The 24,571-nt window shown below is 38.6% G+C and overlaps 2 protein-coding genes across 12 annotated transcripts in view; one reads left to right on the top strand and one right to left on the bottom strand.

Moving 5' to 3' along the window:
• LOC5568539 (protein phosphatase PTC7 homolog) overlaps positions 1-3,382 on the top strand; it is a 29,877-nt gene extending 26,495 nt beyond the window's left edge. For all 3 annotated transcript variants that reach the window (XM_001652319.2, XM_021851983.1, XM_021851985.1), the window contains 3 exons: positions 519-832; positions 3,047-3,185; positions 3,248-3,382. In XM_001652319.2, the coding sequence (XP_001652369.2) occupies positions 519-832; positions 3,047-3,185; positions 3,248-3,297 (503 nt within the window). In that variant the 3' untranslated portion in view covers positions 3,298-3,382. The remainder of the gene's footprint in view (positions 1-518; positions 833-3,046; positions 3,186-3,247) is intronic.
• A 5,912-nt stretch (positions 3,383-9,294) lies between these two features.
• The window catches only part of LOC5568540 (syntaxin-binding protein 5), a 91,912-nt gene continuing 76,635 nt past the window's right edge, over positions 9,295-24,571 (bottom strand). For 8 of the 9 annotated variants that reach the window (XM_021851930.1, XM_021851934.1, XM_021851961.1 and 5 more), the window contains 3 exons: positions 10,906-11,001; positions 10,294-10,418; positions 9,399-10,025 (listed from right to left, as the gene is read on the bottom strand). In XM_021851930.1, coding sequence (XP_021707622.1) covers positions 9,763-10,025; positions 10,294-10,418; positions 10,906-11,001 — 484 coding nt within the window. In that variant the 3' untranslated portion in view covers positions 9,399-9,762. Of the gene's footprint in view, positions 10,026-10,293; positions 10,419-10,905; positions 11,002-24,571 lie in introns of all 9 variants that reach the window. The other variant, XM_021851927.1, reaches the window with a different exon arrangement.

Here is a 24,571-nt window from a genome sequence, read left to right as displayed (position 1 = left end):
TGATTACCAATGGCTTTTAGGGCGAGATCAGAAGTTAGGCGAGAAATGTAGTCATTGTGGTAGAGCTTGTAGACATTGAAGACCTCAACTCAGGAGTACTTCAAATGACCTTCTTCTTCCTTCTGATGTTACGTCCCAACTGGGACAGAGCCTGCTGCTCAGCTGAGTGTTCTTATGAGCACTTCAACAGCTATTAACTGAAAGCTTTCTTTGCCGATTGATTACCTGTGATCAGTAAAAATTATTCTGATAAATAAATTTATAAAAAATAGGCAAAATACTGAAGAATTTCGATTAAGATAACAAAAAGCCACGGCTGCTAAAAAGGAGGGATGGTGCAGAAAAAGGAGATATCATGCACCTATTTGTACAACTAATCCCCTTCATTAAAAAAAAAATTCCTATAATATTAGCAAGTCTTAACACCAGCAAAGGGACATCATCTTGAGTATTTACGGGTTAAAAAAATGCGTCGAGTCGAACTAGATGTACATTTGTTTCTTTTTCGTCGTCCATAGGTAGCAGCACAGCGTGTGTACTAATTCTAAATCGCGAGAACAGCACGTTGTACACGGCGAACATAGGGGATAGCGGTTTTATAGTAGTTCGCGGTGGTCAAATTGTTCACCGCAGCGAAGAGCAGCAGCACTATTTTAACACACCGTTTCAGCTTTCGCTGCCGCCTCCGGGATTGGATAATGTACTCAGCGATAGACCGGAGTCTGCAGATACAATGAATTTCCCGGTGGAAAAAGGAGACATCATACTAGTTGCAACGGATGGAGTGTTCGATAACGTTCCTATGAAGCTATTGGTCGATACACTCAGTGAGGTATGTACTTCGTCGAAGCAGCCAGCATATAGACCTGGTTAATCCGGCATAATTCAATCCTTTATTTCAAATACGGTAGAAAGATAAGTTACAATTCCAGGGCAGGTAGGAGGTGTTGTATTGCTCGAGACTTGGTCACTATTTTAAGGCAAGTCTCTTTTTTCAATTAGCAGGCTCCAGAGAAACATTCACATGATATTACGCGATTATTCCAAAGGTTTTCAGAAAATTGGTCCCCAGATTTCTCAAGGGACAGCTTTACGAATTCTTTTACCAATTTTCCTAAAGATTTATTCTAAAATATTGTTAACAATCCTCTCAGGTTTTCGTCCAGAAATTCCGCCTGCTATTGTTCGAGGAATTTTCAAAAAAAATTTCTTCAAAATAGGCTGCAGGGAATCTATTACCATTACAAATAATTTTGACAGGAATTACACTGAACATTTTTTTTATAGATTGTTCAACGATTTCTACCCCAATGGTTTTTCCGTTGGTTCTTCCATCGATTTCGGTAATGTTATCAGATCTTGCAGGAGTTCTTCCAAGAAAATCCCCATTATTTTTATTATGTTACTATAGGAAGTTCTACTAAGATATTCTCCTTCGCAGATTTTTCCATTTATTCCAGTCATTTTCATATGGATTACTTCAAGAATTCATCCACGGTTTCTCTCACAAATAATTTCAGAAAACGTATTAAAAAATCTTTTGGGAATTCCTCAAAGGAACTTATGTTCACTGTATTCTATTCAGCATCCGAAACACAATGAACACATTTTCATCGAATAATTTTTAGTTTTGAACAGAAAAACTTTTGAAGTTTCGATGATGACGATGATTACGATGACGGAGCGTTGAACGTTAACTGAGAGCTTTCTTTGCCAAAGTTGCCATTCGTAGGGGGAGATCCCCCAGTGCCGGACAGCACCCAATACCGGACATAGTCGAAACATTGAGAAATCATGGTCCAATCAAGATGGTGTATTAGTAGAAAAGAAAGCTATTATGTTTACTAATGTTTGCGTAGAATAACACATCCTTGAAATATGCATCCCTTTCTAAAAAAAGTAGAAAAGTTTGAAAATCTTTAAAAAATTGACGTATCTTCTTAATTTTGAGCCTATTTAGTAATTATTTTGAATACGAAAAAATACTTTGGATCCCGCAAGCATGATCGAACACAATCCTAATTTGATAGTATGAATGTATTTTGTACCATGATTGAAGTAAATATGGACAAATTACAATTTTGGTTAGGCACCTCCTGTCCCTCAGTTTCGGACAGCTTGATTTGTTATATGATATCTTTGTAATTATTGCATCAGTGTCTCAAAATACTTTCATTTGTCATGGGTTCCGTCGACCATGGTATCAAACATGCAATAAAATTAAGAAGAATGAACATTTATAACAGCATCGTAAAATGTGCTATTTTTCATCATATATGAGAGAGGTTTTTGATAGGCATCTTGCAATCTAAGAAAAACTCAAATTATGTTTGTAAATGTTGCAAATGCATTGAATTGAAACTATTTCTATAGTGTAGACATTCAATGATGTTCAAATTTACAGAATTCGAGGCATTTCCAGATCGTGTCCGGTATTGGGTGCCACCTTTCAAGATCGATCAATTCGGTACTAAAATACATCTTCAAAACTCAATGTCAAAATTCATATTTATATTTTCAAATTTGTTTTTGTACACTATAAAAATGATAATATTTATCATAAATGTGTAACACGAGCCCATCAAATCAATATTTTTCGAATTATGAATTTAGTGGCTTAAGTGTCCGGTACTGGGGTATCTCCCCCTATATCGTGTGACAAGCACGATGATACTCTTTACCCTTGAGACTCAAGCATTTGTTGGTTATAAAATAATTCAGTTTTACAAACATTTTTAAAAAATACAAAAACGTTTCAAAGATAAAGCCACACTTAAAGTAATTTTTGTTTCAAAAATAAAATAAAAATACAAAAAATCCCAAAGTATACCCCGTTTAATGTTGGGATGTGGATTAGAGGATTCATCAGTATTCATCTGATTCGGTTTGTCAGAAGTTCGTCGAAAATCAATGAAGCTCTGGAGCTACCATGAGAAAGAGGGCAAGGATGAGAGAGGTCGCTACCAGCCCTGCAATTCGGGAATTGATTTCACCACAATAATTATGTCATTTTTTCATCAATAATATATACAAATTACCTTTACAGGTCGAAGGCGAGGCCGATCCGGTGAAGCTTCAAATGTGTGCTAACTCGATCGCGTTGATTGCCCGATCGTTATCCTTCGATAGCGACTTCATGTCGCCATTTTCTATAAATGCGCGACGTAACAACATTAACACTATGGGTAAGCATTAATGTAAGCAAATGTGTGAACAATGCCATTATAAAATACATTTCCATTTGCAGGTGGAAAGCCAGACGACATCACAGTTGTTTTGGCATCTGTTGTGATATAATGCATAACGTCATAGATAGATTAAAGTAAACTTCATCGCATCGTTCTTTTAAAATATATAATAGGTACCTTATGGAATCACCGCATTATGTTTGCTCTTTTTTCTCAATATCACTTCCTAACATTGAATACCAAAAGTTGGAACATTGATATCTTACAAATAAGTATAATAATAATAGGGAAGGTCCGTGGCGTGGATTATCACAGAAGCCCGGATCACAAAAGGCCGAATTAGAGTTGAAATTTGAGGGCCCCAACGCAAAGGGGTGCATGTGACGATTTTGTGGGTTTTGAGTTGAGTATACTAGAAAAATTGGTACTTTTAGGTAACTTTTGAGATCAACAGAAAACAAAAAAAATATTCGTAGAAGATTGGCTTGTTGTGTTGGCCTTCATACAAATACAGTCGCCTCCTCACATCTCGATATCGAAGGGACCATCGAGATAGGGGGAGATCGAGACAAAGAACAAATTTTTGATGAATACTAGATTGAAAAACACTCCAAGAAAGTAATACACAAACAAACGTCATTTTGTGCTCCTAATTTGTTTTGTCACAAAACGGGGAGAAAATTTAGAACGAAAAATCAACAGAAACACATATGGAGATATCGAGATAAGGAGGATATCGAGATATGGAGAGTGAAAATGTATGCAGACTGAAGGGACTTATGAAATCATCGACATAGGGAGAGATATCGAGATGTAGAACATCGAGATGTGGAGAGTCGACTGTAGTATGGAATGAAAAATTGTTGAAAAAGATTGTCGATTTTCTCAAAATTGGTTTTTTGTCACTTTTAGATTTAGACTTTTTAGACCTTTTAGAAGTATTTACAAACCTAGATTAGCTAGAAAAAAGTTCCATTTTTGGAAAAAATACATGGGTGACACACTCCAAACTCCATTCTTAGGTGACACATTCACTCCATAGCACTAAAACTATTTAAGCTGAGTGAACTCTTTTTCCATTTTTTTGTTACTTGGTCATCTTGTACCGCTTTACTCTACTGTAAAAATGTCAGATATTGTTTATGGTTGCCAATAGAATTGGTTTTAAAAGTTCGGCTTCATGTGATTTCGGCCTTTTGTAATTCACTCTCCAGATCACGGTGACGAACAACTGCGAGGCTTCGTTCTTTGTGCCGCTCATTCGTTTCGTTACCCGATTAAAAGCAACGAGCGCGAAATGAAAGAGTAAAAATTTCGTTTCATTTTATTTTATTGAAATCCGTCAAAATGTTTGAAATTGAATTTTACAGTATCGCCAGATGACTGCTTGGGACTAACAGACACCCTCAGTGTATAAGTGATGGTGATATTCAATTTTTAGGCAACAATGGCGCCTGCCACGTCAGAATGCAGACTTATGAGAGGAAGGGGGAGGAATCGATGTTGCACGTATACTGGTTCACTGTAGACCTAGAGTCCGACTTCATCTACACCAGTTCATGCTGGACTGTATGGGTTGGGGGAAAGGCATGGCAGAGAGGTTTGCTTTTTGGTTAGCAGACTGCCTATGTACCAGACGTAAGGAAAGGTGTGCGATAATGATGGAATAATGGAAGCGTAGGGAGGGAAACGGCTTCTACTCCGTCTGTTTCTAGCGTTTGCTATGAACGAATAGTATGAGTGTGATAACACCAAATTCTGACTTCCCGAGCAACCAGTGTGACAATTTCTTTAGGGGCAATGGGGGCAATATGAGCCACCCGGATTTAAGGTCAAAAACAGTGTTTTAATGTCTAGTGTCATTATGATCTGCTAGAGGATGCTTCGAATAGCCACCATAATAAAAACCGTAAAAATATTCGTTTTAGTACTCGAAATATTTACAAAAATGTACAAATTTGTCGTTTGTCATAAAAAGCTTATAACTTTGGCAGTTTTCAATTAAGTCTTTAAGACAATTATATTTATTATTCTTGTAAATTTTATCAATCCATTCAAACTTCTGATAATACTGAACAATAGCGTTAGCGTAGTTACGGTATACCCCGGGGCCCAGATAGCCGTGACGGTAAACGCGCAGCTATTCAGCAAGACCAAGCTGAGGGTCGTGGGTTCGATCCCACTGGTCGAGGATCTTTTCGGGTTGGAAATTTTCTCGACTTCCCAGCAGAGATGCATTTTGAACGCTCATGTTCTGTGAGCGTTCACAAATGTTCCTTTGATTGCTCTCGTGTTCATGTTCAGTTTTTGAACAAACACAAGGATTACTAGACTGATCACGAATCCGTGTTCCCCAAATTGTTTGACAAGCTCGCATTTGACCTTACAGTCCCACGATTCCACTATACAATCTACCCAAGAATCTACCCCCTTTTCTACCCTGATTTTAGTATAGCGTGGATCTGTTGATTAGGTCATTGCTGCGCCTCAACAGGGGAATTGTATGCACTTATAGAGGCAACTGAAACTTGGGATGAATGATCAAAAATTACACATATAGATAGAAGATCACCTCGGAACACGCAAATATAGAAACTTACCCTGTATTTTCGTTCTTTGCCATAACGGTTCGGAAAACCAGAAGACAGTTTTGTTAGATCCGACGTGGATCGTGGAATCGCAGGGGTAGTAACTATATTCAGAAGCTTGTTGAGTTGCTGTCGCAAACAGAGTCAATCAATATTCGTTCTGTTCATGTTCTGTTCAAAACCTGTGCTCACGAGAGCTGTGTTCAAGTTCAAACAAATTGCTTGTTTGATCACAGGACTCTGATCATCGCGTGGCAACCATTACCGTCATTCGTTATTCTCCTCGATATATGGCAGATACAAATAGGATGCAAAAGCAGAAGCATTATAATTCATAGTAGTTTTATTCGTGTCAAGTTAAAAACTGTATTTAATAAGTGAATAGCTATTAATCAATCTGATTCTTTTTTCTAGGTCGTACTAATAAACCAGGGCAGTCCTGAAAACATCTCTTTTAAACTCATATTCTGATGTGAGCAGGATTATCCGATCGATCATTTACGCATTACTTCAAGCGCAAAATAGAACACCGGTCTGCAGATAATTATGACTTATTCATAAATAAGCATACATTGTATTTTTAAAGCTTGTCTTTTTATATTGCTCGTTGAATTATTAACCAGAATATTTGAAATTTATTGCGCAACAAATGATGCACATCCACTATTCGAATATTGATTGACTCTGTTTGCGACAGCAACTCAACAAGCTTCTGAATATAGTTACTACCCCTGCGATTCCACGATCCACGTCGGATCTAACAAAACAGTCTTCTTGTTTTCCGAACCGTTATGGCAAAGAACGAAAATACAGGGTAAGTTTCTATATTTGCGTGTTCCGAGGTGATCTTCTATCTATATGTGTAATTTTTGATCATTCATCCCAAGTTTCAGTTGCCTCTATAAGTGCATACAATTCCCCTGTTGAGGCGCAGCAATGACCTAATCAACAGATCCACGCTATACTAAAATCATGGTAGAAAAGGGGGTAGATTCTTGGGTAGATTGTATAGTGGAATCGTGGGACTGTAAGGTCAAATGCGAGCTTGTCAAACAATTTGGGGAACACGGATTCGTGATCAGTCTAGTAATCCTTGTGTTTGTTCAAAAACTGAACATGAACACGAGAGCAATCAAAGGAACATTTGTGAACGCTCACAGAACATGAGCGTTCAAAATGCATCTCTGAAATATACTAGATTATGTTTTTTTTACTGTATATTCATCTTGGTGCACCATTATAAGAGAAACAATTAGCTAGAAAATAGGTTGAATTAAGTGTTGCAATTTAATACTAGAATTACATGGTATATTTACTATGTGTTATGTATCTATTAAAATAAGCCGTTAGAACTAATAATTTCAAACAAAGCTACTCAAATTTCCTTTACAATATTTTACTGTTTATCATTTGCTCTTCTCTACATTGTTAAAAAAAAAAATCATATGATTAAATGAGGTGGCTCATACTGCCCCGTTGGGTGACTCATAATGCCCCATATGGTTGGTGAACACGCAGAAAGCCATGGTTTTCAAAAACGTTCCTAAAATAATTTGCAAGTTAATGTTAACATTAATCATCGACATAACATGGAAGAAAACAGTTTAAAATATAAGTCACTTGCATTTAAACGATAGTTTTTGCTGTTTTTATATGCATTCCATGGCGTTTTCCTTAGGTGGCCCATATTGCCCCGATTACCCCTATAGATCTTTGTCCAGCGATGACGATCGCAAAACGAATCGATATTTCTATCGCTAACGAAAATCACTGACTGGTTGACCGGGTTGGCCTGCCAGCAAAACGAATTACTGGATTGAGTTCAGCAAATGACATTTTACCGAAATATCAACAATGATATCATTGTTTGCTGAATATTCAATATGTTCCTTAGATTGCTGAAACTTCAGTAAAACACCTGTCAAAGACCGCGAATGGGTATCAGAAAAAAAAACTCCTGAACGTTTCAGCAATCTAAGGAACATACTGAATATTCAGCAAACAATGATATCATTGCAAATATTTCGGTAAAATGTCATTTGCTGAACTCATATCGGTAATTCATTTTGCTGGAAGGCCACGTCAACATTTGGTGTGAAAGACACAACAACTACAAGACAATTAGGGTACCACGAAAGGGACGGGACTTGGATTGGACCCATGACCTTCTGCTTATGAAGCACCAGCGATAATCATTAGACCAAAACCCCGTCGATACTTTATTAGGTAATAAATTGCGACAGAGAAGCTATATGGGACACCACGTCGTTCATTTGAATTAATCAGCTCCTTAAGATAGAGACTACTGGAGTCAGTCGGCTGGGACACAGTGAACACATTTTCATCGAACAATTATCAGTTTGAACAAAAAAAAATGCTTTTGTAGTTTTGATTATTTAATTATGAACGTTAATTTCTGTTCATATAGCAGCAGTAGCGGCGTAGGCAAAACGTATTTTTACAAAACTTTTAAAGAATGAATCAAAAGCTTTCGATAGAAATTGGATTAGATGTTGAAGAGGGCATACCATATAAAACAGTATCACAGTCAGGTATCCTATTTCCTATTAGACGCTGCCTCTCACTTTACGCCTCCCGTAATTTCTCCGCTGTATTTCAATAGATTCAGGTGAAATTTGGTAAGTAATAAGCTAAAACTATGCGTCAGCCAGGTTCAACCCATTAGAAACAGCTGAGAAATAGCGGTGGGTGGCAGTTAATCCAATTTATCTCGCCGTTCTCTTACGGTTCATTGCTTTTTTTTCTTTTTTCTCCCTATTATTTTGAGATCAGATATGCCGGTACACAAATCAAAGTTAGAGTGTTTAATTGGAGGAACGATTGCATCCGACAAGGGACACCTTATAGACGAAGCAGGTTTTAAAAAATTGGGTCATGCACAAATCATGTCATGCCCCAGGGGGGGGGGGGGGGTGTCAAGCCAAACGTGACAAGCCTTACAAAAAATTCGGAGGACTCATACAAAAAACGTGACAAAGGGGGGGAGGGGTCAAAAAAGTTGAAATTTAGCGTGACATAGTTTGTGTACCATCCCAATAAGGAAATTTATAAAACAGTTATTTATGCTACAATTTTCAAATGAATATTTTTTCCAGCACAAATCATAGAAACACGGGTTTTGACACGAGTTGCATACAATATTTTTTACAATTACGAAAATTGTCATTATAGTTAGATTATTTCTAGGATCATAGATCTTATTCAACTCAGAATCCCCCACCTGAGTCGGAGCTAGTTCATTAAGCCATTGAGAAATCCAAAGCAACTCAATGGAAGCACTAGGATACTAATTTGACAAAATCCCAAAAAAGAACTAAAAAGTACTACTTTTTAGTACCATTATCAAACAGTGCTGTAAAATAGCACTTTTTAGTATTGTGTATGTTGGTACTTTTCTAGGCCTTTATGTTGTTCATTTTTCGATAAAAACTAGGCTGATATGCACCGGAATTGCGAAACGTAATTGTGATATCCGATAAATAAAAACAAAATGACGATTTATAAAAATCTTCAAATGCTTAATTTTTTATTCCTAATGTATGTAACATATTTACAAGTACTTATCATCAAAATGGATTATTTACATCGTCTGTCATTGTAATAATGTCACACTTATTTGGATCTATTCTTTCAACTTTTTTGTTTATCCAAAAAAGATCATTTTTAACAGTTTAGTAATAATAGCAGCAGCATGATCATTCTACAATATTGGAATTTCACCGTTATGCAAAAACTTACAAATTAGATTCATTACAGCATTCCAATAGCAAAATAGTGAATTATAGTATATTCGTGGCAATACCTTAAATTGCCATGGAAGATTTTTACAATCTATTATTGTTTATTCATTTCTCGATCAATAACATAACAGTAATAACATTGAAACAATTTTCACTAAAGCTATACTGACGCATGTATAGGACTGAAGAGACCTTTCAAAGACTTTGCAGTAGGTATTACAATAATTACAGTTGGTACCACTTTTTGTCTTTGTATTTGTTCATTAATAAGTGCGCCGAACTGGAAAACTGTTGCGCTTCACTAGCCATACGTTCAGTTCTTTCCTCTAGTTGACTCAGCTTGTCACCTCGCTCCAACATTAGCTGATGTGCTCTGCTGACTTCGGATGACGCCGAAGTTGCTCGACGGTCCAAGTCCTGCAAGTTTGCATTTGGACCCGGTATGTGCTTAGCCACGGATTTATTTGCCTTCCCACTCGACTCTCCAACTAGAAATGTTTTGTACAATTAGGAATGATTGGTTATTTTGCATTACGCTTGAAATCCGTAATAGATTTTTAATTAAACATGTTGTTTCATTTTGAGCTGAATATAAAACGAAGACACGACTGGGCATTTTCAAAAGCACAAATCTGAAGAACTAAACATTCATTTATGCCGGAAAATTTACTCGCATTGGTTTGGTCCTCCGGATTTGCACCTCCGAAAATTTGAAGAGTGGCTTGGATTTATTTTCAGCCTAATAAATATACTTACATAGTTCTTCGCGATCCAGATTCCGCATACCGCCACCAAAAAGTCCTTTGAAGAAACTTTCCTTCGGTGCTTCCGGCATTTCATGTGCCACATACAACTCTCCAAGCATTTCATTGTACTGATTGCTAGTTTACGTAAGTCAAGACACAAACAGAACCAACATTATTATGCGGAAAAAAAATAATTTCAGCCGGGAAAAAATGGTGTATAGTAGATGACGAAACTTGTGAATATGAATTAATATTATAGGCAGCACAATTCCAACTATCAAAACAGGATCCGGATTACTGGTCACAGTGTATTAGTACTAGTTCAGTTGTTTTGACATGCTTTCTAACCATGTGTAAAATAAGGGTCATATGACATAATAGACATATCCACATATATTATATATTTCGGACTGTGTGGAAGATAAAGTAATAAAATTACATGTTCTAGTTGACGTGTCTCCTGTAACTAATAATCCGGTTCACTAGTTTTTTAGTTCACAGCGTGGTGTAGAGCAGATCAAAGATAACAGATGAAGATTTTAGATTTACGAGTGAAAGTTCTACACGCTACCACCGTTTAGTATATCCACGAGGGGAAGTATCCTCGTAAAACGAATCTTACCAAAACTCCTGGCAGACTGTAAACTTCTGTAATTCGGTGGGTGTTACCAAGTACAGTCCATGACCCTTGTTACTAAAGCTGAATGTTTTCGATATGCTAAATAAAAATGAAAATAGGATGAAACTTTAGATTATTTTTACCTACATCGCTTACGGAAATAACCCCATTATTCATCTCGCCCTGCTATTGCTATCTAAAAGAGAAATCCGACGTAGGTTTCTAGAGCAGAAATAGTATGCATTACATTTGAAGGTCACACATTTAAATTAGATTGTAAATACAGTCAACTATCCATAATTCAATATTGAACGGAATATCAAGTTATGTAACCTATTGCGATTGCGGTTTAACTATCGATGTAGTTATGAGAACCAACTTTTATTATGATTCTGTAACTCAATATTAAAACATCGAGTTATTAAGAGTTGACTGTTAAAAAATCAATACAAATACTCCTAGGCAAAGCAAAAATTTTCGACCCACAAGAATTCTGTGCTAATTTTCGGATTTTCTTACAAAATAGGACAAAATCGTATCAATGGGTCGAAAATTGATGCTCTTCCTGCTTTAAAGCTATAACGTTATAAAAATACTTGAATTTTCAAAATCGAAATGAAATGTATACTACTCTAAAATAAAACAAATATTGGATCCTGAGATGAATAATCAGAGCTTTCATGTATATGTAGATGTGTAGTAAGATAATGTGACTAATTCAACAAGGTTATTCATATGAGCTTTTTACAGTATTAGTTATAGCGAAGTGAGACAAACATACCAATTGACTATGAGGAAATAAATATTTGGCTACGAAGATGGGATGTTTTCGACAAAATGGTTGCTTTTCATAAGAATTAAATTTTGATGTTACTTGCCATCAGGGTAACAAAAACATGAAAAGTTTTCAAGTTCACGAAATATAATGCACTATTTTGAACAACTTTGTGGATGACATTAATATTATAAGTCTGACAGGTATTTTGAATGGGCACTTCACCCATACTCCCGTGCAAGAATTTCACCCTTAAAAACAAACAAGTATTTGTAAGGACTGTTCATTTCATAAAGTGGACACTTTGTTTATGCTATATCTTTTTTATTTGTTGATAAAATCGTAATCGGTTTTCTGTGCATCGTTCAACTATTATTCTACAATGCTATGAAAACATAAGATCTTAGAAAATGCTTTTGGTTGAAGAGCTAAATAGTTTTTCCAAAAACTCTTAAGAAAAGCTGATAGTCAAAGTTTAACACTATTTTTCGCAAAACAAAAATCCTCATTTTCATGAACAAATTGTATGTTTGTATCCTTTACTATTCTACTAAAGGCGTAGCTTAAAAAAATGAATCACATTCCACCATTCACTGACATTAGGTAACATTAGTGATTTATCTATATATGTTCAAATTTGTTGATACACCATCCTTTCACTCCCAGCAAAAGAGAAAAGTAAAAAGCGTGTTCAAAACTAGTTTGGATTACTAAAGAAACTATATTTGTATAAACGAGAGCTAAATCGTGAGTTTAAACCACAGTCTTAAGTATAAATTTTACATTTTATGATCGTTTTACTAAAAAGTCTCATACTTTTAAAATCATGTACGCATATTTATCGATCTACAGCAAATTGTAAACGTTTTTCTCCGAATATTTCAATTGGTAATCTCAGAATAACATAATATGTGCAAAATAAAATTGATTGTATTACAGCAGTGTGGCCAATTTCAATGATTGTCATTGTGCTTTGAAAGGTCTTCTAAAAATGAAGCAATTGTTTTTCTATTGTGATTTAAATGTAACGTGGAGACTAATTAAGTGACTCTATGAAGGCGTAAACTATTTTGAATATTAATTCTATATTAGCACTTCCGTCAGGACGTGCTTTAAACCAAAAAAAATCTACTCATGAGCAATTCTCGCTGAAACCAGGCCGCCATCGGCACCCATCGTTAGAATTCCAATTTTATGTCACTGATCGCTAGCTTTCGATAAAACTTAAGGGTGGTCCTTTTTGTTTTCTCAAATTGGTGGACCCTTCGTACGCCAGCTAGCTAAACAGTTTGCAAAAAAGCCCATTTTTTGATAAATCTTGGGTATTTCTTCACGTGATATGTCTCATATTTCCCTTGGAACACATACCAAACTTAATGGCATCGTATAGAGAAAGGATATAGCTTTCATTTGAAGTTAAAAAAAATCCGGCGGCCATTTTAAATTTGGCCGCCATCTTGAATTTTGTTAGAAAAATCGTTTTTTCATCATTAGCGCACCGCTCGTTTTGAATTCTGAGATCACCATCAGAAAGCTGAGGAAAAAATGCGTAAGATAAGCTACAGAAACTAGGTGTGCAATGGTATTTACCCTATGAAATGAACGATTTTCTAAAACATGTTCCACGATTTTGACGTATATGGCGGGTGCAATCAATGCAAACATCATTTTTGGTACCGTAAAACGGGGTAACTTTGATAGTTTTTTCGAAGAAAACTTGAATATTTATGCATGCTGTTTCAAAGAATAATAATTTATATTTTTAAAACAAGTACTGGCATCCTAGCTATCGATTGCAGTCGATAGATTTTCAAAAGATTTATTATGAATGGATATATAATTTTTCATGTAATCGAAAGTTGGTTTTCTGTTTTGGGGTAACTTTGATAATGGAGTATGAATCGAACAAAATTGAATGAATAACGAACATTTGTAGGGCATTGCATACCTCTAGGCGTTTAACGTTATATGGAAATTTCTGACTTAGATTACAAAAATGATCCCAGTTTGTGAAAATGCTATTCGCTAAGAGATTTGAGACCGTATTCAAGTTCTATGATAACTAGGCTGTCAAAGATAAGTGGCCAACTATTCAAAACCACATCAAATAGTGATCGTAGAACAGATTGTTTGTAAGCGTTTCGAAAATGCTAAAATTGTGTCAATTTTTAATATTCGTATAAAAAGCCTCAAATGCACTTGATTCCAATGAAAATAGCTTTGACATGAAGTGCCATACTAATACTCTTTACATTTGCATTCGTTTTGCTTAACTGATTAACAGAAACTTCGTTATTTCGTTTAATATGTTGTGGGTCTCGCACTATCAAAGTTACCCGCATTATCAAAGTTACCCCGTTTTACGGTACAACAAAGATACAAGTTTTCAATAGTTGGTGTATTTTTCGAGTCAGATGAAGAATAGGAGTATTATTTTGAGTGAAAAAATCTGGCGGCCATCTTGGATTTTGACGCCATTTTGGTTTTAAGTAGTAGAATGAGTTTTCACCTTGATAACACTCAACATGTTGAATTTTAATGCCACCGTTACACTTACTATTCTTTTTGTTCTTCTTTTTCCTGACGTTACGTCCCTACTGGAATAGAGCCAGCCCCTAAGCTTCAAAAATAAATTAACAAGTAGAATTTTTTAACGCTTATTTGCCACCTGAATGATTGTTCTGCATATCTGCGAGTTGAAAAATAACATTAATTCTTTCATTTTTAGACCAAATTAAAACCATTGATAGAAATGAACAATCTGTTGAACAGCTAAAATAAGATAAGAAATAAAGAATCTGTTCGTTTTTTAACGGAGATCTTTAATTAATTAAACATGAAGAGCGCTGAGATGGTAAAAAATCATTCTACTGCTAAAAACTAAGATGGCGTCGAAATCCAAGATGGCCACCAGATTTTCCAAACTCAAAATGATTCACCTGCGTTTCGGCATTACGTCCACATTAGAACAAAGCCTGCTTCTCACCTTTCAATTTCGCTATTTTTCACATGCATGTTGGGTGTTAGTAAAAACAATACTTTATGATTCAGAAAATCAAGGATTTTTTTTGCTTAAAAATTTAAGATTTCCATTCTAAATTAATGCACTTTTGGCAATGTTTTACGTTAAAACTACAGATATTACCACAAAACTTACTAATGTCCCATCGCACAATTTATAAACTTCATTCGATGACAAAAAAAGCATATGGTAAAAAAAAATATTTGTTTATTTCAATCAATGTTTTTGGACGGTTTTTATTCATTAAATTTATTTATTCATAATAACTGAATTCAAAGATATGTCGAAGAATTATTCTGTTATTAAAAATCGTATTATAAAAGAAAATTCCTATTTAATAACCTGTATTTATAACTAATAAAGCTGAGTATCAGGCTCGGTTCCACTAGGGACGTAACGTCAGGAAAATGAAGAATAATAAGAAGAAGAGTATATGTTGGCATCACACGCCAACATGAATACAGATTCGGGAACAACAGGAGCCGCCAGCAGCCGGTAGCCGATCCACTTCCAATCACCACGTACCAAACACTTCAGAGAACCTTCTGCTGGAATTATAGCCGAGTTGGACAAAACTACCAGTGAATCTTCAACGTTTACCTCCTTGCTAATCAGTTCTGATAAGAACTACTATTTCTTAACAACTCATAAAAGGAAGGTAACGAGAACGAATAACACCTGATAGCTGCCACGGCCAAAACAGCAAAGCACACGAAGGCAGAAAGGCTCTCCAAAATGTTGGCTAATTCCAATGGATGCGATCGGCGGCTGGGCAAATGGAACGAATAGCAGCGGATCTCAACTGCAGCAGCGACTAGACGAGCAGCGGTAGCTGCATCCCTCAGGGCTCGGCTTGATTAGTGATACACTTCATACTAAATACTTTTACTTGTTTATTGCTCTTCACTGCATAAATTGCAAAATACTTCTCACCAGTTTTCGACAATGCAAGTCTATTTATACTCTTGACGGGTAGAAAAAAAAAATCATTGAAAACAAACTCCTTCCTGATTGGTCCACCACTCAGCGTCGTCGGTTTATAGTGGTTGCACAAAGCAAAGTTCGTTGCTTTTTTGGATGACTGTACCGCCATGGCTTTCGTTGGTGTTGGTGTGGTCGCGTTCATTAACAGGAAAGGATGGGAAAAGGAAAGGGAAACAAAGGGGATGTTTGTCGTGCGCTGTACAGGGTTGAAGTCAGGGACGTTGGGAAAGGGTTGCAACCACTTCGCTGTCGCGAACATACTCCCGCCGCGCACGGGACGCGTAATTTCTACTCTCCGGTAGCAGAATCCTGGTCGGATGACCGATTGTCTTCTATTGGTAGTAGAGAAAGCTTGTTAATAGGTCGTCGAAACACTGATTCACCCACGCGAACATCTACTGCTCTCACAAGTTTGTCACTTCCAGGGTACACTGTGACAATTCTGGCCATCTTCCATTGTTGCGGAGGTAGATTCTTGTCTTCCAGTAGAACAACTTGCCCCGGAACAACATTTTGAACCCGGAAATAGTTTTTGCCTCTCGGTTGTAGGCTGACCAAATAATCCCGCACCCACGATTTCCAAAAGTGGTCCCTCATTAGTTGCAAATGCTGCAAACGGCTTAAACGATTCACCCCAACCGAGTCATAAGAAGGTTCTGGAATGGCATTCATCGGCCGCCCAATCAGGAAGTGGGATGGTGTTATCACTTCACCATCTGAAGGGTCATCGGAGAGGGAGAACAGTGGACGTGAATTAAGAATGGCCTCCACTTGCGCCAACAACGTACCGAACTCTTCAAAAGTTAATGGAGTTTCCCCCAAAATACGTTTCAGGTGGTGTTTCGTACTCTTTACTGCCGCCTCCCAGAGGCCCCCAAACTCTGGAGCCTCAGGCGGAATAAAGTTCCATTCAATCTCCTTCGATTGACAATAGGAACCAATATCATTGACAGCGACTTGATCATTAAACAGCAAAAACAAACTATGCAGTTCTGCCTTGGCACCACGGAAATTTGATCCGTTGTCGGAATGTATTTCACGAGGAACCCCCCTTCGACTGACGAACCTTTGTAAAGCTGCTACGAAAGCAGCTGCAGACATGTCCGAAACAAGTTCGAGATGTATTGCTTTAGTTACTAAACATACAAAAACAGATATGTATGCCTTTATAACAACAGGTTTTCTTGTGCCTTGTTTCACCAAAAAGGGACCAGCATAATCTACACCGGTAACCTCAAAAGGAGCTGCACAAGTTACTCGGGCTGGTGGCAAATTGCCCATGTATTGTTTAACACCCTTGGGCTTCGAGCGGAAGCAGCGGACGCAACGTCTTGTGATTTTACGAACAGCAGATCTGGATCCCAATAGCCAAAAACGTTGACGTAATGTGGACAACAGACCTGACGGCCCTACGTGCATATTTTCCTCATGATAAGCACGAATAATGAGATCAGTGATGTAATGTTTTGGAAGAATGTACTGGTGTTTCATCTGCACCGGCAATCGAGAGTTTTGAAGCCTGCCTCCTACTCTCAATGCACCATCTTGGAGAAACGGACCCAGCATACCAACAACTTTGCATGGTTCCCCATGCTCCACACGCTGAACTTCATCAAACAAAGCCTCGTGTTGAATAAGAATCACAATGGTATGTAATGCGATTCTGAGCTCAGATATTGTAGGTGAAAATTCTTTGATGCGGTTCTCAACGACCTTCTCACGACAATTCCTGATAAAACGCTGGACATAAGCCAGAACGCGCTGAAGCTTTCTAAACGAACTGAAGCGCTTGAAAAGCGGAAGATCATCGACATTAAGAACATCAACCACAACTAATGCAGAAGATTTGATTTCTGGCAATTCGAAGTCATTAATTTCTTCGATAACGGTTGATTCATACTTCACTAAGTGAAGAAACGGCGGACCATTCCACCACAGCACGTTGTTCTTTAGAAGATCTGGAGATTGACCCCGGGAAACCACATCTGCGGGGTTATCTTTAGAGCGAACATAGCTCCACTGAGTATGCTGGTTTTCGTTGACAATCTCAACGACTCGATTTCGCACAAATGGCTGAAGCATGTTGGGTGGCTTACGCAACCACGCCAGCACTATTTGACTATCTGACCACAAGTGAACAGCAGAAACAGCAACACGGAGAATAGGAAATACATTGCGAACCAAACGTGAAAATAATAGTGCAGCGCAAAGTTCCTTTCGTGCAATCGTCACATCTTGTAGAGGAGAAATTTTACTTTTGCTGCATAGCAATCGCACATTGCATTCATTTTCAGCATTTACACAGCGAATGTAAATACATGCCCCGTAAGCTAAACCAGAGGCATCCGCGAAGCCGTGTAGCTCCAAGGTGATGTATGGGAAACACAAAACCGGCCTTGGGACTTTTATTTCATTCACACCTGCCAAACATTCACTAAAACGTAGCCAGTCAGCCAGTAAATCTCCTTCTAATGGAGAATCCCAATCAATTTTAGCTGACCATGTACGTTGCATCAATTGTTTTGCCAAAACAACGATAGGAGACAGAAAACCTACAGGATCGAACAGCTTTGCACATTTTGAAAAAACCTGTCTTTTGGTCACCAATGTAGGTTCAGCAGGGGACTGATCAACTGCGTAGAGAAATTCATCGCTTGATGGATCCCATATTAAACCGAGAGTTTTTATGACCTCATTGGCAGATAGCTGGTCGAGTTGCAACAATTTTTCTCGCTTAGACTCGGGAATTTCACCTAGGGTCAACTCATTATTAGCACACCACTTGTGTACTGGAAAACCACCCTTTCCGAGAAGAACTTGAAGCTGTCGACAGCAATCAACAGCTTCTTCGATTGTGTCAGCACCAGAAATAATGTCGTCTACATAACAATCCTCAAGGATGATGCGAGCTGCTAGTGGAAAATCAGACCCTTCGTCCTCACACAACTGGACCAATGAACGGGTGGCCAGAAAGGGAGCTGCAGCCGTACCATATGTGACTGTTTGCAGCTCGAGAATTCTAAGCCTCTCTGCAGGATTGGTACGCCAAAAAATACGCTGGACTGAAGTTTGATCCGGATGGACACGAACCTGTCTGTACATCTTTGTGATGTCAGCAGTGAAGACAAAACGATGCATTCGAAATCTAAGCAAGATACTGAATAAATCGCTCTGAACAGTCGCACCAACTTGAAGCACATCGTTGAGTGACATTGCTGAAGGGCTTGACTTTGCTGATGCATCGAAGACAACCCTTAATTTGGTGCTCGAACTGTCCGGACGGAGCACGGCATGATGCGGCATGTAATATTTTATCATGTCAGGACGATCTTCGGACTCGCGAATTTCTTTGCAATGTCCCAAGTGCTCATATTCATCAATGAAGGATGAGTATTGAACTTGCAGGTTCGGCTGTTTACGTAGGCGTCTTTCAAGGAAAAGAAAACGACGGAGAGCCAACGACCTATTATCTTCGAGCTGGTGTAAGTTGCTTCGAAATGGAAACTTCACTACAAATCTACCAGCGGAATCCCTCTGATAAGACTTACGGAAGAGTTCCTCACATTCTTGTTCTTCCGTAGTAGAAGAGGATTGAGCGTTTACCTCTTCAATTTCCCAAAACCGTTTAATAGCGTCGTTGAGGGTCTCTATTGTTACGGAACTCACTTGTTGCGAGTTAATGATTGCCGAAGATTCGTCTTGGATCTCTCCAGCGACGACCCAACCCAACTCAGTTTCACGCAATTCGGGCAGACCGTCACCAATTACCAAATGACCTGGTTTCAGAAGACGGAAGAACTCAGTAACACCTATCAACAGGTCTATCTCGGCTGGAGTCCCAAACTTTGGATCAGCCAACGGAAATCCTGAAGGAATTTTCCATTCAGAAACATTAACGGCTTTGCACGGTAGAACATTCGTAATTTTAGACGTGACCAGACATTTCAAAATCGAACTGTATTCGGTATTCACCGAACGGACGTTAACCTCTACCAATCGGGTAGATTTACTACGCGCGCCACTTACGCCGACAATATCAGCGTTGACAGGCGTACTGTCGATTCCCAATTTCTGGAACATCGCGGCAGACAAGAGATTTGTCTGTGCGCCGCAATCCAAAAACGCTCGACAACGAACGGCACTGCCATTTTTATCCATGAGGTTCACAACGGCAGTCAGAAGCAACACATTCGGAAGAACAGCTGAACAAGAAGCTGAAGAAACATTCGTTGACACGGAACTCACTGGGACCGACGGTTGTGGCGGAGGAGATGCCACGGCTTGGATTGGAACATTCTGCTCCTGCGATTTTGAATCCACGTGCTCAGAAGAATCGAGTTTTTGCTTGTCTTCGTGGAGCAGCGAATGATGGCGTTTGTGACACTTGGAGCAAGTACTCTTAGACTGACAATTTAACGACCGATGCCCACGGCGAAGGCAATTGAAACACACTCGAGATTCCTTCACCTTTGCAATTCGGTCTGGCATCGACAACTTGCGAAAATCGGAACATTGGTAATTGAAATGATTACCACAGCAGAACTGACACGATTCATTGGTTTCTCCAGAAGTAGACGCATGTACTTTAACATTAACAAATTTCGACGCAGGCTGAGAGGATTTACCGACAGTAGACTTCGCGACGGCTGATTGATCAGTTTCGCATCGCTCCAGAACACGACACTGATCCTTGAGAAATTTCAAAGTTTCATCCAAGTCGGGCAACTCTCCGTGAGTGAGAGACCGTTCCCAATACTTCCGAGTAACTGAGTCCAGACAAGAAGTAAGAATTTTTGTAATAATCAACCCAGACGTATCATCGATTTCTTGACCCATGTACTTGAGACCTTCGACATGTCGCGTGCACGTATCCAACAAGTCACGTAACTCACAATAAGACTCCTTGTTCATACGTTTCAGCGACAAAAGGCCCCCAATGTGCGTATCAATGATTACCCGTTTATTTTCAAACCGCTCGGTCAGGATTTCCCAAGCATGGTGGTAATTATTGTCCGCTAGAGTTTTCGCGTCAATAATACCTGCGGCTGAACCAACTAGCGCTTTATCAAGGTGATGCAATTTAATTGCATCGGAATCGGAACACTTGTCAACGATGTCTTGGAACATCATTTTGAAGCGCGGCCAATTTTCGTAGCGCCCATCAAAGGTTGGAATGGGCGCTCGAAGCGGCTGCTGCTGAACAATCACCTGAGGAGAGTTTTGTTGCGACAGAGTTGGTACAGTAGCGGAAAGAGGTTTTGTAATTGCTTCAATCAGAATCTCTACACGAATCAAAGCGTCGGTGTGGAGATCTTCAAATTCGGAAAGTTTCTCATCCTGCTCATCAAGCTTTCCGGATGGAGTGCAAGCTAAAATTTCCTTGTGCAAACTAACATACGTGTTGTAAAAGCTTTCAAGCTTTTTCGAATACACTCGCAGAATCGGAAGACTCACCTGGCTCGGATCATCTTCCGCCTTTTCCAACGCTCTGACGATGGTGGTTACGCTGCCTTTCACTTGGCCGCGTTGATGGACGAGCGCCTTCACCTCCTCCATTTTCACTTTCTTTGCTGTTTCTGGTGTACGTGGAAGTGTCATCGGACAGGAAAATGCTGCTACGGTAGAGCAACGAACACAAACTTACGATGATGACACTGCTCGAACGAAAGGACGCCACCAGTTTTCTTCTCGAAATTCACTCACTTTCTGTTCACAGTTTCTCGAATCTTTACTTTTCGCACTTGATCATTTTTCCACTGTCAGTTGCAAAAGGATTCCAGTTCACAAATCCAAAGTTTTTTGCACAGTACTTCAGTTCATTTTTCACTTCACTTGGACTGTAGTTCTTGTTCGATGTTCTTCATCCGGTTCGGACGGACCACTATGTTGGCATCACACGCCAACATGAATACAGATTCGGGAACAACAGGAGCCGCCAGCAGCCGGTAGCCGATCCACTTCCAATCCCCACGTACCAAACACTTCAGAGAACCTTCTGCTGGAATTATAGCCGAGTTGGACAAAACTACCAGTGAATCTTCAACGTTTACCTCCTTGCTAATCAGTTCTGATAAGAACTACTATTTCTTAACAACTCATAAAAGGAAGGTAACGAGAACGAATAACACCTGATAGCTGCCACGGCCAAAACAGCAAAGCACACGAAGGCAGAAAGGCTCTCCAAAATGTTGGCTAATTCCAATGGATGCGATCGGCGGCTGGGCAAATGGAACGAATAGCAGCGGATCTCAACTGCAGCAGCGACTAGACGAGCAGCGGTAGCTGCATCCCTCAGGGCTCGGCTTGATTAGTGATACACTTCACACTAAATACTTTTACTTGTTTATTGCTCTTCACTGCATAAATTGCAAAATACTTCTCACCAGTTTTCGACAATGCAAGTCTATTTATACTCTTGACGGGTAGAAAAAAAAATCATTGAAAACAAACTCCTTCCTGATTGGTCCACCACTCAGCGTCGTCGGTTTATAGTGGTTGCACAAAGCAAAGTTCGTTGCTTTTTTGGATGACTGTACCGCCATGGCTTTCGTTGGTGTTGGTGTGGTCGCGTTCATTAACAGGAAAGGATGGGAAAAGGAAAGGGAAACAAAGGGGATGTTTGTCGTGCGCTGTACAGGGTTGAAGTCAGGGACGTTGGGAAAGGGTTGCAACCACTTCGCTGTCGCGAACAGTATACGTAACCTTGTTGTTATTGGTAACCTCTAAATTCGACATGCTGAGTGCTATCAAGGTGAAAAATTCATTCTACTAGTCAAAATCCAAGATGGCCGCCAGATTTTATCACTCTAAATAATACTCCTATTCTTCACTCGACTCGTAAAATACACCAACTATTGAAAACTTGTATCTTTTTTGTACAAAAAATGATGTTTGCATTGATTACACTCGCCATATACGTCAAAATCGTGGAACATGTTTTAGAAAATCGTTCATTTCATAGGGTAAATACCATTGCACACCTAGTTTCTGTAGCCTATCTTACGCAATTTTTCCTCAGCTTTCTGATGGTGATCTCAGAATTCAAAACGAGCGGTGCGCTTATGGTGAAAAAACGAAGGGAAATATGAGACATATCACGTAAAGAAATACCCAAGATTTATCAAAAAATGTGCTTTTTTGCAAACTGTTTAGCTAGCTGGCGTACGAGGGGTCCACCAATTTGAGAAAACAAAAAGGACCACCCTTAAGTTTTATAAAAAGCTAGCGATCAGTGACATAAAATTAGAATTCTAACGATGGGTGCCGATGGCGGCCTGGTTTCAGCGAGAATTGCTCTCATATTAGTTCCCTTCAAATTTAAAATATTTTTCTCCAAAAATATTGGAGAAAAATGATTTTATTATATGTATCAGTAAAATTGTTGCTCCAAAAATAACTTGATTTTTTTCATCAAGCTTCTGATTGATGTTGCTTTCGCAGAACAAGCCTTTTTTGAAAATAAAAAAATATAGATTGTAGAATTTTCCAGCCAATTTATAACAATCATTGATTTTGATAACCTCAAAAAATCGTTCTATATTCGTGTGCAATTAAATTATTTTAGAGGATATTTTATTATTACAACATTGTACAATACTAGTCGAACGATGTACAGAAAACCGATTGAAATTTCATTGATAAATTAAAAAGATGCAGCATGCACAAAGTGTCCACTTTATAAAATGAACAGTCCTTATATACACACTTAGATTAAATTACTGGGGTCGGTAAAATTTTACTGGGTTTTGGAACTACCGAAAAAGTCAGTAAAATGAAAACTGTCGCCACGCGTAATTTAAAAGCAAATTTCACCATGTTTTATTTTTTACCAATATATGATATAAAAAGAAAACTCTCTGCAAAATTTCAGTGAAAGATCTCTGTTTTTCGATTTCTGACATTTATTTTTAGTTTACTGACTTTTTCGGTAGTTCTAAAACCCAGTTATTTTTACCGAACAGATTGAGTGTGTACCTCTGCGATTACATGTCTAATTGAAACAGGTAGGCAATGAGTTAAAACAATAGTTTATTTTTTATTTTTGTTTACTAAATTATTACTTGAAGTGAAATTTTTGGTTTTGAATGAGCCATAAAGAGTTAAACCGTATAATTGCAGAGATATGGACAAAACAGTTTTGCATGTTTTAGGATGAGAACACTATTTTTTGCACAGGACTTCATCAGGTATGATGATGTTTTATATAGATTCATTAGAAAGAGGCCTTCCTTAGCCGTGTGGTTAGAGTCCGCGGCTACAAAGCCATGATGAAGGTGTCTGCATTCTCTAGTGTAATATACTTTCGCGTGGAAACTACTTCTGGAGCAGATGTAATATTAGTATCAGCTAAATCAAAAGTAGCTCCGTTAAAAATGCTATCAATTCCCCGTCTGGAGCTGCAGGCTGCTGTGTTGGGCACGCGGCTATTGAATAGTGTCATCGCTATGCATGGATTCCAAGTAACGAAACGAGTGTTCTGGACTGATTCCCGAACTGTCCTGGCGTGGATAAATTCCGATCATCGCAGATATCATCAGTTCGTGGGGTTTCGTGTTGCAGAAATTCTATCTACAACGGAAGCTGCAGAATGGCGCTGGATTCCCTCAAAAACAAACGTGGCTGACCTTGCAACAAAGTGGGGTGTAGGACCCGATCTTAGCGGCAATAGTGTGTGGTTCCGAGGCCCGGAATTCTTACAAGAATCAGAAGATATGTGGCCGCAACAACAGCAAGAATCCACCCTTACAACTGAAGAAATCAGAACTTGTCATTTCCATGTTTCTGAACCCGAACCAATAGTTGATCTGCTCCGTTTTAGTCGTTGGGAAAGGCTCCATCGAACATTCGGATACGTTCACCGCTTTCTCGACAATCTCAAACGAAGACGA

The sequence above is a fragment of the Aedes aegypti genome, chromosome 1, assembly GCF_002204515.2.
Source record: "Aedes aegypti strain LVP_AGWG chromosome 1, AaegL5.0 Primary Assembly, whole genome shotgun sequence".
Taxonomy (NCBI): domain Eukaryota; kingdom Metazoa; phylum Arthropoda; class Insecta; order Diptera; family Culicidae; genus Aedes; species Aedes aegypti.
The sequence above is the reverse complement of the archived record's forward strand: the minus strand, read 5'-3'. Positions and strand labels throughout refer to the sequence as shown.